The 17,553-nt window shown below is 45.0% G+C and overlaps 1 protein-coding gene across 1 annotated transcript; it reads left to right on the forward strand.

Moving 5' to 3' along the window:
• The first annotated feature begins 12,362 nt into the window (after positions 1 to 12,362).
• Positions 12,363 to 14,082, forward strand: LOC542611 (transcription factor RAX2). The gene is made up of 3 exons (XM_008675367.4): positions 12,363 to 12,845; positions 12,969 to 13,098; positions 13,188 to 14,082. The coding sequence occupies exons 1-3, from the start codon at positions 12,710 to 12,712 to the stop codon at positions 13,672 to 13,674; spliced, it is 753 nt and encodes a 250-aa protein (XP_008673589.1). The 5' UTR covers positions 12,363 to 12,709; the 3' UTR covers positions 13,675 to 14,082.
• The last annotated feature ends 3,471 nt before the right edge of the window (positions 14,083 to 17,553 follow it).

Here is a 17,553-nt window from a genome sequence, read left to right on the forward strand (position 1 = left end):
AAACCATACTTACTTCCCCCTATGCTTAGATAGGCGACGGGTCCGAAGAGGTCCATATGCAGCAGCTCCAGGGGTCTTGAAGTGGTCATCACATTCTTGCTGTGATGCGCTCCTCCCACCTGTTTCCCTGCTTGACAAGCTGCACAAGGTCTATCTTTTTCGAATTGAACATTGGTTAGACCTATCACGTGTTCTCCCTTTAGAAGCTTGTGAAGGTTCTTCATCCCCACATGTGCTAAGCGGCGATGCCACAGCCAGCCCATGCAAGTCTTAGCCATTAAGCATGCATCTAGACCGGCCTCTTCTTTTGCAAAATCAACTAAATAAAGTTTGCCGTCTAATACACCCTTAAAAGCTAGTGAACCATCACTTCTTCTAAAGACAGACACATCTATATTTGTAAACAGACAGTTATATCCCATATTGCACAATTGACTAACAGATAGTAAATTATATCCTAGTGACTCTACTAAAAACACATTAGAGATAGAGTGCTCATTAGAAATTGCAATTTTACCTAACCCTTTTACCTTGCCTTGATTCCCATCACCGAATATGATTGAATCTTGGGAATCCTTATTCTTGACGTAGGAGGTGAACATCTTCTTCTCCCCCGTCATATGGTTTGTGCATCCGCTATCAATAATCCAGCTTGAACCCCCGGATGCATAAACCTGCAAGGCAAATTTAGGCTTGGGTCTTAGGTACCCAACTCATGTTGGGTCCTACAAGGTTAGTGCAAATATCCTTAGGGACCCAAATGCAAGTTTTGTCTCCCTTGCATTTTGCCCCTAACTTCCTAGCAACAATTTTCTTATCCTTTCTACAAATAGCAAAGGAAGCATTTAAAGCATAATAAATTGTGGAAGATTCATTCACTACTTTCCTAGGAGCTTGAATAGCATTCTTTCTAGACACATGATGAATAGTATTTCTCTTAGGAACAACATTTCTCCTAGTAACATTTCTATCATACACATAAGAGGAACTAGGAGCAAACATGGCATGAGAGTCAAAATCATCAAAAGCATTATAACTCCTATAAGCATTTCTAGTTTGTCTCCTATCATAATACATAAAAGCATGGTTCTTTTGCACATTACTAGCCATAGGGGCCTTCCCTTTCTCCTTGGCGGGAATGGGAGCCTTATGGCTTGTTAAGTCCTTAGCTTCTCTCTTGAAGCCAAGTCCATCCTTAATTGAGGGGTGTCTACCAATTGTATAGGCATCCCTTGCAAATTTTAGCTTATCGAAATCATTCTTGCTAGTCTTAAGTTGAGCATTAAGACTAGCCAGTTCATCATTAAGCTTGGAAATTGAAACTAGGTGTTCACTACAAGCATTAATGTCAAAATCTTTACACCTAGTACAAATTTCAACATGTTCTACACAAGAATTGGATTTATTTGCTACTTCTAATTTAGCATTTAAATCATTGTTGACACCTTTCAAAGTAGAAATGGTTTCATGACAAGTAGATAGTTCAAAAGAAAGCATTTCATTTCTTTTAACTTCTAAAGCATAGGATTTTTGTGCCTCAACAAATTTATCATGCTCTTCATACAACAAATCCTCTTGCTTTTCTAAAAGTATATTCTTTTCATTCAAGGCATCAATTAACTCATTAATTTTGTCTATCTTAGATCTATCTAAGCCCTTGAACAAACATGAATAATCTACTTCATCCTCATCACTAGATTCTTCCTCACTTGAAGAAGCATAGGTAGAGTTGCGAGTACATACCTTCTTCTCCCTTGCCATAAGGCATGTGTGACGCTCGTTGGGGAAGAGGGTTGATTTGTTGAAGGCGGTGGCGGCGAGTCCTTCATTGTCGGAGTCGGACGAGGAGCAATCCGAGTCCCACTCCTTGCCTAGATGCGCCTCGCCCTTTGCCTTCTTGTAATGCTTCTTCTTTTCCCTCTTGTTTCCCTTTTCCTGGTCACTATCATTATCGGGACAGTTAGCAATAAAATGACCAAGCTTACCGCATTTGAAGCATGATCGCTTCCCCTTGGTCTTAGTCTTGCTCGGCTGTCCATTGCGACCCTTTAGCACCGTCTTGAATCTCTTGATAATGAGGGCCATTTCTTCTTCATTAAGACCGGCCGCCTCAATTTGCGCCACCTTGCTGGGTAGCGCCTCCTTGTTCCCTGTGGCTTTGAGAGCAAAAGGTTGCGGCTCGTTGATCGGTCCATTCAAGGCGTCGTCCACATACCTTGCCTCCTTGATCATCATTCGCCCGCTGACGAATTTTCCTAGGACTTCTTCGGGCGACATTTTGGTGTACCTGGGATTCTCACGAATATTATTCACCAAATGAGGATCAAGAACGGTAAAGGACCTGAGCATTAGTCGGACGACGTCGTGGTCCGTCCATCGCGTGCTTCCGTAGCTCCTTATTTTGTTGATAAGGGTCTTGAGCCGGTTGTATGTCTGAGTTGGCTCCTCGCCCCTTATCATCGCGAACCGTCCAAGCTCGCCCTCCACCAACTCCATTTTGGTGAGCAAGGTAGCGTCATTTCCCTCATGAGAGATCTTGAGGGTATCCCAGATTTGCTTGGCGTTATCCAAGCCACTCACTTTATTATATTCATCCCTGCACAATGAGGCTAGAAGAACAGTAGTAGCTTGTGCATTCTTATGGATTTGCTCATTAATGAATATAGGACTATCCGAACTATTAAAGTGCATTCCACTATCTACAATCTCCCATATGCTAGGATGGAGAGAGAATAGGTGACTACGCATTTTGTGGCTCCAAAATCCGTAGTCCTCCCCATCAAAGTGTGGGGGCTTGCCGAGTGGAATAGAAAGCAAATGTGAATTTGAACTTTGCGGAATACGAGAGTAGTCAAAAGAAAAGTTAGAATTAACCGGTTTCCTTTGTCTGTCGTGGTCGTCGTCCTTTTGGGAAGAAGAGGACTCATCGCTGTCGTAGTAGACGATCTCCTTGATGCGTCTTGTCTTCTTCTTCTTCCCATCTCTTCGCTTGTGGCCCGAGCCCGAGTCATTGGACTTGTCATCCCTTGGCTCGTTGACGAAGGACTCCTTCTCCTTGTCGTTGATCACAATTCCCTTCCCCTTAGGATCCATCTCTTCGGGCGGTTAGTCCCTTTCTTGAAGAGAACGGCTCTGATACCAATTGAGAGCACCTAGAGGGGGGGGGGGGTGAATAGGTGATCCTGTAAAAGTTCAAAACTTAAGCCACAAAAACTTGTTAAGGGTTAGCATAAGTATGGCCAAGTGGCTAGAGAGAACTCAAAACACGATAACCACAAGAAAGCAATCACAGAGTTGACACGGTGGTTATCCCGTGGTTCGGCCAAGTACAAAACTTGCCTACTCCACGTTGTGGCGTCCCAACGGACGAGAGTTGCACTCAACTCCTCTCAAGTGATCCAATGATCAACTTGAATACCACGGTGTTTTTCTTTCCTTTGATCTTTTCCCGTTTGCGAGGAATCTCCACAACTTGGAGTCTCTCGCCCTTACAATTAAGTTCACAAAGAATACGGAGTAAGGTGGGAATGAGCAACGCACACAAGACTCGAAAATCAGAGCAACAACACGCACACAAGTCGCAACAAGAGCTCGCAACGCAACACAAAGAGTTCACAACTCCACAAGAGCTCTATATGCTATCACAATGAAACGAATGCGTGAGATTGATGTCTTGGTGCTTAGAAGAGTTGTAGGAATGCTTGGTGTTCTCCTCCATGCGCCTAGGGGTCCCTTTTATAGCCCCAAGGCAGCTAGGAGCCGTTGAGAGCACATCTGGAAGGCTATCCTTGCCTTCTGTCGTCGGGCGCACCGGACAGTCCGGTGCACACCGGACACTGTCCGGTGCCCGATTTCTTTCCTTAAATGGCGAAGCCGACCGTTGCCGACCGTTGCAGATCTGGCGCACCGGACAGTCCGGTGCACACCGGACAGTCCGGTGCTTCCTTCCGACCGTTGGCTCGGCCACGTGTCGCGCGCCGATCGCGCGGCCGACCGTTGGCCCGGCCGACCGTTGGCTCACCGGACAGTCCGGTGCACACCGGACAGTCCGGTGAATTTTAGCCGAAGTTGCCAGAGAAAAACCCGAGAGCGGCCTCTTCGGTCGAGGCAGCCTGGCGCACCGGACACTGTCCGGTGCACCACCGGACACTGTCCGGTGCACCACCGGACAGTCCGGTGCCCCAGACCGAAGCAGCCCCTTGGCTGTACACAGCCAAGTCTTCTCTTCTCTTCTTCTATCTGTTTCTAACACTTAGACAAATATATTAGTACACAAAACCAATGTACTAAGGCTTAGAAACATACCTTAACTTGTGATTTGCACTTTGATCATCCTTGGGCATATTTTCACATTTAAGCACTTGTGTTTGCACTCAATCACCAAAATACTTAGAAATGGCCCAAAGGCACATTTCCCTTTCACAAACGCATCTGGGTGCCAAAGGAAATAATTTCAACCATGAAAAGCACCAAGAAGGTTTGGATCCCGAAAGGGAAGTGAGTGGACCGAAGGTCGTCGAGAAATTTGGAGACTTGGCTAAATTGGGATGTATATCATGGGATACATCATATTGGATCAAGTTTATTGCCAAGTGGGTTAGTGAAAATTTTGGACCCAAATTTCCCACCCATGACTAAGGTAACTAGTTTTATTGTATTTCTCGTTTTTAGATATGCGTATCTATTTATCTTTTATCTAGTTTACCTTTCTTGCCTAGTATTACATTTGTTATGTACTTTTAAAATCATGCATACTAGGTAAATCATATGGTAGGATTGCTAGTTTTTAAATTCATATAATTAAGCAAACCTACATGGCTTAAAATGTTTATTTAAGCACAGCACATAGCTTATATATCACTCCATAGTAAATGATGCATCAATTGAAAATTTTGATTTTTTACAAGTTGTATCATTTAACTTATATGTGCCAAAGTTTGGATTATGGATAATTTGCCCCTCTTGATATCAAATCAAAGTGCATGTCTCCTACAAGTATTCAAAACTTGTATGCACACCTTTAGGGGGAGGTTACTCTATAATCTAACACTTTGAGACTAACACCTTTTCAAGTCTATTTCATGTGATAGTCTCATTGTAAGGAAAATGAAGTCCCCGGAGAAAGACAACAATCTTCCACTGCGAAATCTCCAAGAACTCTCATGTCTCTCAAGCTCGCCATTGATCTTCAATTGGTATCTTTTGAGACTACATTCAGTATCATTTACATGTCTTCTCCAATATTTGATTAGACTATATTTCATATCATATGCTTCCATGTTGCTAAAAATGCATAAGTAGTTAACTCATATTCTGTTACCTATGCATAAGGGAAGTTAGTCTTTTCAAATCATGTCTTGCACCTCTAATTTTCACATGCTTTTTCCTAAGTAGAGGATCTCTGTCAGGGGGAGTATTTCTTCATCTCTAAAGGGGGAGAAAAACTCTTTCTAAAGGAGAATACTCATTTAGGGGGAGTAATCTTTTGAGGAACTCCTACAAGTGGTATCATTCATAGTTTAATTTAATATCCTTCTAGTGATATCATTTGGTACAATTCTTGTTGAGGGCAAGCTTTTATTTACTTCCTACATGCTTTTAATGTCTTCCTTTTCGGTGGTTGATGCCAAAGGGGGAGAAGTTTAGGGACCAAAGCAACGAAAACTATATCAAACACCAAACACCACCAATTTAAAATTTTATATCTCAAAATGATTTTTCAAGTGGTTTTGGTTATTTGGTCCAAAAATAGGAAGTAAGTGAATTATGGAGTTAGGGGGAGGCTTAAGTCCATAATATCACATTGTGGGGACAATCATGCATCTTAGCAAGTAGATTGCATATTTTCACTCAAATACTTGTATTATTTGCTTGCTTTGGTTGTGTTGTCATCAATCACCAAAAAGGGGGAGATTGTAAGGAAAATGGACCCCGGGCCTTTTGGCTAATTGAGTTTTGGTGTTTGATGAACAACACAATCCGTGAACTAATAAGTTTTCTAGTGTTTGTGTTTGTAGTTCACAGGATGCGAAGAGAATTGGACCAAGGCAATGAGGATGCAACACCTCAAAAGAAGACATAAAAAGATACATAGAAGTCCAAGACTCAAGAACAAAGAAGCCCGAAGAAATCAGCAAAGAAATCCAAGACGAGGGCTGTCAGCCAGCGCCAGGTGGCGCACCGGACATCGGTGTCCGGTGTGCACCGGACTGTCCGGTGAGGCACCGGACAGTCTGCGCAGAGAGGCCGCAGACAGGCGCTCTCTGGCTGTAGCACCGGTCTGTCCGGTGTGCACCGGACTGTCCGGTGTGCCAACGGGCAGAAGGCAACGGTCGGATCCAACGGTCGACTGCGGTCGGCTGACGTGGCGTGCACCGGACATCTACTGTGCAGTGTCCGGTGGTGCACCGGACTGTCCGGTGCACCCGACGACAGAAAGCTGCTGCTTTCTGTCCAACGGCTAGTTGGGAGTGTGGAGGCTATAAATACCACCCCAACCGGCCATTCTCAAGTGTGAGAGCCCAAGCAACATACCAAGACACATAGTGCATATTTCCAAGTGCTCAAACACCCAAGTGCTTAATAGAATCACTCGGTGATTAGCGTAGGTGCTTTGCGAAGTGCTTAGGTTAGTTAGACCGCTTTAGCGCTTGCTCTAGGTGAATCCTAGTTAGTTGAGTGAGTTTTGTAAAACCACACAACCCCTCGGCTCTTGCGTGAGTCGTTGTAATTGTACCGAGTGGGGCGAGAGTCTTGCGAGACCGTGACAACCGCGTTTGTGTCACGGCCGCCACCGTGTACCGGAGGGAACGAGGCCTGCGGCGTTTCGGCCGGAAGCTCGATAGTGGAGACGGCGGGGAGCGTCCGAGAGGAGCCGGAAGCGGAGCACCACTTGCGCGTGGAGAAGGCCCGCGGCTCTCTACGGAGTTACTCGACCGTGGTGCTTGGCCCTCGCGTGGGCTTCCCTTTGCGTAGGAGCACCAACGAGGATTAGTCGGGACCTTGCGTGGTTCCGGATACCTCGGTAAAAATATCGGCGTCATCCACGAGAGTTTGCTTCTCTACTTAGCTCTTTACATTCCGCATTTATATTAAGCATTTAAGTTTCAATCTTGTAGTCATACTTATTTTGTGTGGATTGAAACTTAGCCTTTTGCGGTAGAGATAGCAACACTTAGACAAAACCTAGTTTGCACATTCTAGTTTTGATTATATGCATTGGTTTTGCTCTAGGGATTTAATTGTGGCCTAGTTTAGTAAAAGTTTTAGAAGTCCTAATTCACCCCCCTCTTAGGCGTCACCCGTTTCCTACATGCTCCAAATCAACGTCCATGGGGGGCGGTTGCAGACGACCCCGCGTCACCCACCAGCGCCGGTGGTGACGGGGATGTAGTGGGGAGACCGCACTCTACCACCGGCAGCAGGACGACCGCTGTCCACCCATGCAGCACGCAGAAGTGCACGTTTTGCACTTGTACACGGCGTTCGGGGATCGCGTGCACTGGTGGTAGTGTTGCGTTTTGCCTAGCAGCAAACGCCTCCAACATGGCATCAACAACAATATGCAGAACTTCGCGCATACGTCGTATGCGCATGGAAATGGTATGCTCCATACCTTGCTTGTTGGTTTGCAGATCAAAGTTGTTGTTCTTGTCAAGAACAACAAGAGTTCTTCCCTCCTTTCTTCCTCTGATTTCTCCTTGAGACAGTGCTGATAACGTGTTTAAAACTGTGTAGTACTCAGTGGCAAATCAGTGGAGAAAGAGACAAATGACATGACTTATTTCTTTATTGCAGAGAACGTAGTATATATACAAGAGTTCTCAAGGGGTGTGTCCTTTGGAAATAACTGTCACTATAGACAGATGGATGTGATTAGATCATATGTATAAAAGTTTTGTAACAACCATAAGGCCACATCCAAACTTTCTGGCTACACTGTCTGTCAAGTCAGTCATCGACCACACTATTAATCACGCTTCACCACAACACCATATCAGCTTTTATTTCAAAAATTTACATTTTAAATAAAACATGGTGTTTTATCAAAAAAATATGGAAGGTATTAATAAAGAAATAAAAAGATATATAGTTTGTAAAATAGTTTAAAATTAATTACTTGAAAAACTTACACGATAAATTAGATTAAAATTACATTACTCTAAAAAATAAAAATTACACAATGCATATAATAAATAACAACTATAATGCTTAAAAAATAAAAAATACATAAATAATAAATGTAATTCCCGTGGTGCACATCCCAAATATGTTCTATTAATTTTTTGGAGATGATTATGCACTAGACTTATATAGATTTTGGCCTCACGCTGAAGGATGATCGCAAATCCTGTCGATTCTTTAAGACATATGTTTAGTGCTACAATTGAGGACTTGACTATCTCATAGTCATCCATGTCATATGTTTCTCTAGCTCATCCTCATGCACGTATGATCACACTGAGTACTTTTTAGAAAAGGAATGACCTAGAGTGAAGATAATATGGAGTCGAGACTTGAGAACACCAAATGCTCTCTTTTTGAAAGCTCGGCTATAACAAAAATGGCGAAAATGTAGTTGTGGAAGTAGTCTTGCCCACTTTGCCTTACGCTCATAGAGATCTATAAGTATCCCTCTTGTCTAAGTAGGTAAGTACGCTCTGCCCAGTACTTTGGCATTAAAGCCTGAGTCCTTTGACCTTCTTTCTTGAATGTTCTGGAATCCCAAAGTTAGAATTGAATGCCATGCCCTAAAGAAAGAAAGTGATCTCGTGGGTTTACGTCCTTCAGTGCGACCTCAGTGGCATGCAATAACCATCCATTGCTTCGAAGTCTGTAGGAGAGGAATAGTCTTCACAAATATCAACCATTAAGGGTAAATGCCATTATTGAGGTAGTATGCTTTGTTATACTAGTAACCATTCATCATGAAGTTCACATTTGGTGCTCACCAGTGAGCATGTCGATGAACAACGACGACTGGTTGAGCATGTTGACGTCGTTATCGTGGAGAGCAAAAGGTTTTCAGTGTGATGCTAGATTGTGATAGTCTTGTAGTGGGGCTGTGTACGTTGTGTCTACTAGCTATGAAGCATGAGGCTCTACCAATGGAGGCATGGTGAAAACATCTACCTAATAGCAACCATGCTGAGAAAAGAAATTTTAGCTTAATTCCCAAATGTTCAGCCGAACCTCTATGACACCCAAAACTCACCAAAAGATTCAAAACCAAGATAACCTCAACCAAATGGGTAGGATTCCTCGAACAAGTTCTTAAGAAGATTATCAAGTTATCAAACAAATGAAACTCAATATGCACACTAGAAAGTCCAAGAAAGAATCGAACGAGAACCTCTCTACACAAAGCGGCAATTAGGGAAGGCAATGGGTCGGGTTCAGATCAGGTGGAGCAAAAACACGCCCGCAATAGCACTCGTGCAGACTACCGAAACTCGCCCACAATCGCACCCGCAGGTGTAATTCCAAACCCGCACCCGAACGCATGCACTGGGTTTCGGGTGGGTTTCGGCTCACCCGCGAGTTTTACTGAGTGTGCACTTTTATACAATAATTTAGCAATAAGCAATTAAGTAGCAACAATAGTTGAGTTGTACAAATTTTAAACCATTTCACACTGAGCAGCAATAAAACATTTCATGAACCATCAGCCAAGTTACATATTTAAAATAATTACTATTGTATCTTAATTGTTTTTGTGCAAAATAAAGAACGAACCAAATTTTGGGTCGGTGGTGCGGGTACATGAAACACCCTCCATTAGTGGCCCTATTTCATTAAAATTCATCAAACAATTATAAAGTCGGGTCTCTCGGTTTCTAAATGTAGTATCTCGTATATTCGAGTCATATTCTTGTTTTCTCTTAATCTACAAATATTTATTTCCTAAATGTCATTATTTGAGATATAACTATTAAAGTAAAAATAAAGCTTGAGACCCTAAACACTTTAAATGTAGTCCTATTTTAATTTTTAAGGCTTTATTTTAGAACCCATTGTTGGAGATGCTCTTAGGGGTGGATTGAGAGGAATTGTAAGAGATCCATCTCACTCCATGTAGGGGGAGGGAATATCCCCTATATAAAAGGTAAACACTATATTCTCTACACGTTAATCAACACTTTTTTGCTCTAATTAAGCCCCGTAAGCGGTAACATGATAATAATACGTTTTACGATAGTACAGACATTGTGTGATTTTTAAAAATTATAAGAAATGATAAATATGTGTTAATTAACTGAATTCCAGTGTATATAGGAGCTATATAGGGGAAATGTTAGAGATTTATTTAGGTGTAGGAAGTAAAATATATTAGAAAGTATATATCTATACGTCTTTCTCATTTCCTCTCCCCGCAAAGCTCATTCCCATTCCCACGTGCATCTCACGCCTAGCTAAAATTAAATTAAAAAAACACAAATGTGGCCCTAATGGGATTCGAACCCGCGACCTCTCAAGTAAATGTGCTCGTAGCTACCACTACACCACATGTATGTTTATGTTAATATTTGTTACAGTAAAAATATCTACTACATCTCTCCCAAAGCCCACCTGCTACCCTTACACAATGTGTATTAGTAGATAATTATCAACGAGATTCCCGAATTATATTTTTGGATGGAGAGAGTAGTATTTAAAGAAGAGCCTTGCATGCAACTTCTTTTGTTTGAATAAGTTTTCAACTTAAATTCCTTTTTTATATGTGTGACATTTATTCTCCGTAATATTTTGTCCATGGATCTGACTTGTGAGTCATTTTTATAAACTAACGCCAAAGATGAATCCATGTTTCTTACTTGGAAACCCCGAACAAACACCACTGGCAGGAGGCGCTCGCGTTGGCGTCGCTCATCGACGATGAGAAGAAGCTTGGCAACTGCCAGTTCGACCTCTGGAAGCAGTCCTACTTGGCCGCATGCGTCGCTATGTTCAGCAAGCTCCGGCGCATCCATCGCTTGGACGTGGTCCAGAGCGGCTACACCGCTGTCCATATTCAAACGAGGGACCTCATAGTCGTTGCCAACGCCGGCGACTCTCGGGTTGTTCTGGGCACCGCATCCGACGACGGCGCCGTCACGCCATCTAGCTCATCATCCACCTGAAGCTCAACCGGCCACGTAAGTCGCTACTGACCGGTCATAAATTCTTGTGCGCTGGGACGACGGTTGTTGTTGATGTTGTGTGAGTGTCCTCGAACAAGATGTATGTAGAGGAGTAGCACATCTGGAGGTGCAACGGCTAGGTGTACTACCTCGCTGATGAGCACGGGGTGCACTTCGTTTAGCAGCCCAGCCAAAAGTCATCGGTACTCGCCATGTCACGCGCGTTCGACGACTACTATATCAAAGACTGTGGCGTCATCTTAGCGACAGAGGTGACGCAGAGGAGGACCGACAACAATGACCACTTGCCATCGCCGAGGTAGCTTTTGTGCTGGCCTACCTTTAATTCTCTTCGCAAACGCACACACTTGCCTTTTTATTTAAGCAAACATGTATGGTTGTGCGTGCCTGATGACTGACGATGTACGAGGGAACTTCTACCGATAGGTGTGGCACGTGCTCTCTAATGATGAGACCATGCAAATCATGGTATATATCGAAGTCTGTATGATACTGATGGTTGTAATGTAGTAGTGAAACAGTTAAATTAAAATAACAAAATTTATATATGGCTAGGATCACAAATGAATTATGAAACATTTTCTTATAACAATATAAGACACATTATATATATAAGTTATCATGGTATTGTGTGTTTCCGTTGCAACGCACGAGCCACTCATCTAGTAATAGTATAAGACGAGATGTACAAGCGGAGAAATTGTTGGAGAGAGCCTTATTCTTTATCACGTAAGTTTGGTCCTCGCTGCATTTTTTTTTCAATCTGCGATGATTAAAACGATATATATTAAGCTGATGTGTGGCGAATCTTTTGCGTCAACAGGAAACCGATAATTGTGAGGACGTTGCAGGCTTGCAGCTCTTGCCTCGATCTATTGTGTTTTGTGGAGTCCAGCCCATGAGCCCAGTCTCCATCCAGTCTCTATTGGTGATAAGATTAATAGTACTACTAGTACATACTGGTACCGAAAAGCAAAAAAACTGAAGGGTGAATCCCTGATCGCCCTGCACTGCACCGGCAAGGCAACAAGAACCAGCAGGAGGCCGTGTCTGAAACTGAAACTGGCAGGAAACTGCCCAGGCAAGCAGACAGGGGAGAGAGACAGAAGGGAAAGGAGAATCGATTTCGAAACGGGAAAGCACGCTGGCCAGTCCACACGTCCTTTTCCGCGCGACACGCCCTGGCTCTTCCTTTTCACCTTCACGCCCCGGCCCCAGCCCGGTTGCGTTCGTCCAGGCCGTGCCATTTCTTAAAGACTCACCCCTGCACGACTGCACCTCTGCTGCACTCTGCAGGGGTAGAGAAAAAAAGAGGAGAGAGAGAGAGAGAGGGACCGACCGATGAACGGACGGCATGGCTGATGGCTCCAACGAACGCAGGACAGGTACAAGTACTACCTGCAGGCTGCAGCGCAACTGCCAGTCGCCCGCCCTCTAGCCTTCGTGCCGTCTGCCCGCCCGCCGTCTAGTCCTCTCTTCGTTCTCTTGCTCTCGCGCTAGCAGAGCGGAGGAGGAGGAGACCAACCGGGTTGGTGGACGTGGGCGGGAGGTGTGTGCGTGTGTCGTCCATGGGGCGGACGCCGTGCTGCGACAGGGCGGCCGTGAAGCGGGGCCCGTGGTCGCCGGAGGAGGACGAGGCGCTGCGCAGCTACGTCCAGCGCCACGGCAGCGGCGGCAACTGGATCACCATGCCCAAGAAAGCGGGTGAGCGATCGAGCGTGTGCTCCCCTTAGCTTGTGTGTATGTGCCATATATAGCTAGCAAGAGCCATATATGCACAGGTGCACTGACGACGGGTGGATCGTTGCCGGTCGGCGTCGCGTGCAGGGCTCAAGAGGTGCGGCAAGAGCTGCAGGCTGCGCTGGCTCAACTACCTCCGCCCGGACATCCGCCACGGCGGCTTCACCGCCGAGGAGGACGCCGTCATCATGTCCCTCTACGCCCAGCTCGGGAGCAAGTGAGTACTGATCGTACACATGTGAATCCGAGAAGCTCTTCTTCCTTCTTCGATCCTCCAATCTCTTGAGCGCATGCCATGCCACACAGATGGTCGCTGATAGCCTCGCAGATGGAGGGGAGGACGGACAACGACGTGAAGAACCACTGGAACACCAAGCTCAAGAAGCGCCTCCTGGCCGCAGCGGCCGCGTCCTCCGCCCCGCCGCCAGCGCCCGCGCCCGCGCCTCTTTCCAGCACCACGCTCACGTCCTCGCTGTTCCCGTCGCTCGCCATACCGACCGTGAAGACCGAGGCGTACACCTGCGACGACTTCCTGGCGCCGGCGCTCGGCCTCGGGGACCCGTTCGCCGCCGCCGCCGCCGCCGCCGACGGCTCCACCTCGGCCGCCTCCGCGGCGTCGTCGGCCTCCAACAACTGGTCGGCGGCGGAGAACGGCGCAGGCGAAGCGTCCCTCTTCCTGCTGGACTTCTGCGCGGGCCCCGACCTCGCCGGCGCCGACCAGCTCCACCTCCCCGGCGGCTACTACTACCCTCTCGACCCGATCTTGCCGTCGTCGCCTCGTCGGTATAGCTAGCTTCTTCGCGCGCTGCGTACGCGGTACGCCGCTGTCGTTCCAAGGACAGCGTAGCGTAGCGGTAGGGTCTGTAGTACGTACTACCATGGTGCATGTGCTCGGGAGTCGGGATCGTCGTCGCTTCGTTGATCAGAAGCTAAGCTGCATGAAAGCAAAGCTAGCCGCGCGCGCGCGTTTTGTCTAGGTCTTCACGTCAGATTTCTGCCGAAATTAACATTTCCAGTCGCCAATTCGCCATCGGTGACCTTTGAAAGAAACAAAGAAAGAAAAAAAAAACTAGTATCTGTGACTGTGATTGAAAATGTGCTACTCGTAGTTGGCTAATGGCGTTGCTCTAGTCTTGAAAAAAAAAGGCTTCATGTTCTTGAGTGCCTATTAACTCGTTAATTTGTTTTGAAAAGGATTTCAGTGTAGCTGTGTGTTATCAAGGCAATTCACTTCCTTTCCTAGAGACGGTGCAGTACCTGATCATACTAGTACCCCCTGACCCTGTCGCTGGACCCCTGCTGGCCGGGCTGGTAAAAAACGGATCACGGTCCAGAATGGATGGAGATGGGGTACGGGGATTCGCTTTCCTTCCTGCGTGACGATGATAAAGAGATCACAAAGAGGCGATGCTGTCCCCCAGTCCTCCTAGAGACAAAACAAAACGAAACTGACAAAAAACAAAAAAAAAACCAGGATGTGGCCACGGGGGAGGCGCGCTCGGGCGGGGCAGAACAAGAACAGACGAAGCTGTGGATGCACGCTAGCTAGCGGGGCCCGTACAAACTGCGAAGGGACACAAGTAGAGCATGTGTCCGATCCATCCGATCACAATTCACTAAACAATGCAGGAGGCGAGGGCTACCGTAGTACGTAACCTAATGGCCTGAAGTCAGGTACGTATATAACCTAATGGCCTGAAGTCGGGGGCCACCGAGTGGGGATAATGTCCGCCCTAATGCTCCCCTAATTATACAGGACATGTTAGTTTTTAGCTAATTTTTATATAAATAGTGCAAAAAAATGTTTCTACCAGCCATCTCTAATCTAATTTGGTCCCTCTAAGAGCTAGTTTGAGAGTTCAAAAACCGGAAGAGAGTAGAGGGGCTAAAATCCGCTTCTTATTCAAAATTGAATAAGGAGGAGATTTTAGGCCCTCCAATTTGCTCCGGTTTTGTGGCTCCTAAACTAACACTAATTTTAGATGCTGGCTGAAGGAACTATATATATGTCGGCATCGGCTGACATGGGCAGGCGAGAAAGTAGCCTCCGAATAATTAAGCACGGCCCGTTTGCTTACATCTGACTTTGATTTTTTTTTTCTGCTAGTCTTGGATAAACATCAGACAGCCAAGTAGGATGCCTGTAGGCAAGGCCAAGGCAAATCATACGTGGGGATTTGTGTGTGTGTGGCCTTGTGGCGCGTTGGAACTTGGATCGTAGATTAACAAAGAGACGACACGGCCCTGCGGCAGTCTGTTGCTACGTACTGCTGGTAGCCTGGTACAGAGCTCCCCTCTGCGCACAGATTGCTTTTGCGGCCGGCAGTTGCGTTGCGCGCCGGCCCTGACCGGCAGCAGAGAATCTGTCTGCGCTCTCCTGCCGGCTGAAACTGCCAACTCAAACTGCAAATGAAAAAGGCTAAAAGCAAGTTCAGTTCAGGTACAAGCTCTTCTAATTGTGCAGAACAAGCACCCCCCCCCCCCCCCCCCCCCAGCTTCTTCTTCTTCTTCGGAGGCTTTGAAAGTTCACCCGCCAAAGGCACTGATAGCGATTATATCCACTCGAACGTTACAAGCTAGAAGACAGGTCACGTCAATGAACGGGAACGGAAGCCAATCAAAGACGCCTTGGCCTATAGCTAGCTCGTACGTTCTTGGACTTTACCACCCTAATAATATAGAGTATTGTTGTGTAGTAGTATAACAATATTCTCGGATGCTTAAACTAAGCAAGACTTGCAAATTAAAGGGACTGGACTCGCGGCGCGACAGCGAGGTTCCACCGCCCCCGCCTCTTGTCATGACGCCCGCCTCTCTCGATATTCCGGCACGAGAAAGCGACACGGCACGCTTTTTTTTTTTTCCTTTTTTTCTTTCTTTACAAATAATAGCCGGAGAAGAGCAGAAATCGGAGTTCCGGCGAAACAAAACAAATGGAACGCTTTCATAATTTCTTCACCAGCTTAGAAAATCAAGTTCCAATCTAGTGACGACCATTATCTATACGTCAATTCAAAGGCTACAGAAAATGGCTTCTGTACGTCTACGGTCTATTCCTTACAAGATTTACTTAATTATGATATGGTTCAAATTACCTCCAAAACCAATAGCTAGCGGCTAAATAAAATTAGCTGACATCTTGGTTTAGAATGGGTAAACTAATAGACCAACTAATTATTATTAGTTAACCCTTCTAAATAGACATCATTAGAGTTGTCAGCTACCCCAACTCAACCCAGCTAAGGGTCTGTTTGGTTGGCCTGTGGCTGTGAAAAAAGTTGCTGTGGGCTGTGAGCTGTGGAAAAAGCTGCTGTAGGCTGTGAGCCGTTAAAAAGCTAAAAACCGTTTGGTGGAAACCACTAAAAATCGTTAAAAGTTCTTCGATATATGTTTTCATAGTTTCATAGTTCCGGCGAAAGAAAACAAATGGAACGCTTTCATAATTTCTTCACCAGCTTAGAAAATCAAGTTCCAATCTAGTGACGACCATTATCTATACGTCAATTCAAGGCTACAGAAAATGGCATCTATCTATCTACGGTCTATTCCTTACGAGATTTACTTAATTAGGCTATGTTTCGCAACCTCCAAAACCAATAGCTAGCCGCTAAATAAAAATAGCTGACATCTAGGTTTAGAATGCGTAAACTAATAGACCAACTAATTATTATTTGTTAACCCTTCTAAATAGACATCATTAGAGTTGTCAGCTACCCCAACTCAACCCAGCTAAAACCAGCTGTTAACAACTTAATTATTGGTTGGCTAACAATTAACTCCTCTAGAGGGAGGTCTGGAACAGGGCATTAGTCACCCTATTAAGCTATAGATGTTGCTCGACGTCTGCATAACACTTAAGAGACTGGGATGTTAATCAAAGTCAATCGATGGCAAATTGTTCCAAAAATTTGGAGGGCGAAACTGAACTTCGGTTCGCTCAGCTCGTCGCCATCAGGAATAGGTTTAATTCAGCAGCCGGGTCCCCTGCAGGCTGTCTGACTTGGCCTCCCTAGCTCATCCTCTCGCCTCCGAAATGACAAGAATATAAGCGAGCGGTTTTCTTAATGCGCACGACTGGCTATATATAGATGTTGTTAATGTCTGTGGATACTTGTTTTTCGGGTGCTGCCGGATACACATATCTAGCTATTATATTGTGTGTGGTCCTCCCCAATCCTCATATATCCACCTGGCTAATTATCTTGTGTCACTACTACAAATCGTGTTATATGAGATGGTTAATTTTTAGTTATTAAGACGCTTATGAAGTGTCCAAATTTGATGGAGTCGCAAAAGATGTTCCATTTTTAAGATGGTTATAAACCGTCTTAAAAGATATTAAATAAGACATTTTTAATTTATAACTGTCTAAAAAAGGAATTTGTTAAGTCATTTTGTCCAATAAACCGTCTTACATTAGGTTTTGTTTAAGACACTTCTTCTAAAGAACTGTCGAAAATACGAACATTATAAGTCACAAAGTATTTATCAAACTGACTAGAATATCCTATAATAATAGACACTCGCAACAGAAAAACCATCTTATTTAGGAGACTGATATTGGACGTTTTAAAAACCGTCTTATTTAGGAGACTGATATTAGACGTTTTGATAAATGTCTTATTAAGATTTGAAACGACTTACTTGGCAGTATATTCTTCAATTACCACAT

Source organism: Zea mays, chromosome 3 (assembly GCF_902167145.1).
Source record: "Zea mays cultivar B73 chromosome 3, Zm-B73-REFERENCE-NAM-5.0, whole genome shotgun sequence".
Classification (NCBI taxonomy): Eukaryota; Viridiplantae; Streptophyta; class Magnoliopsida; order Poales; family Poaceae; genus Zea; species Zea mays.

Coding starts and splice junctions, on each gene's coding strand:
- LOC542611 (XM_008675367.4), top strand. CDS start 12,710: ATGGGGCGGACGCCGTGCTGCGACAGGGCGGCCGTGAAGCGGGGCCCG. Junction 12,846..12,968: donor CACCATGCCCAAGAAAGCGG/GTGAGCGATCGA, acceptor CGTCGCGTGCAG/GGCTCAAGAGGTGCGGCAAG. Junction 13,099..13,187: donor TACGCCCAGCTCGGGAGCAA/GTGAGTACTGAT, acceptor CATGCCACACAG/ATGGTCGCTGATAGCCTCGC.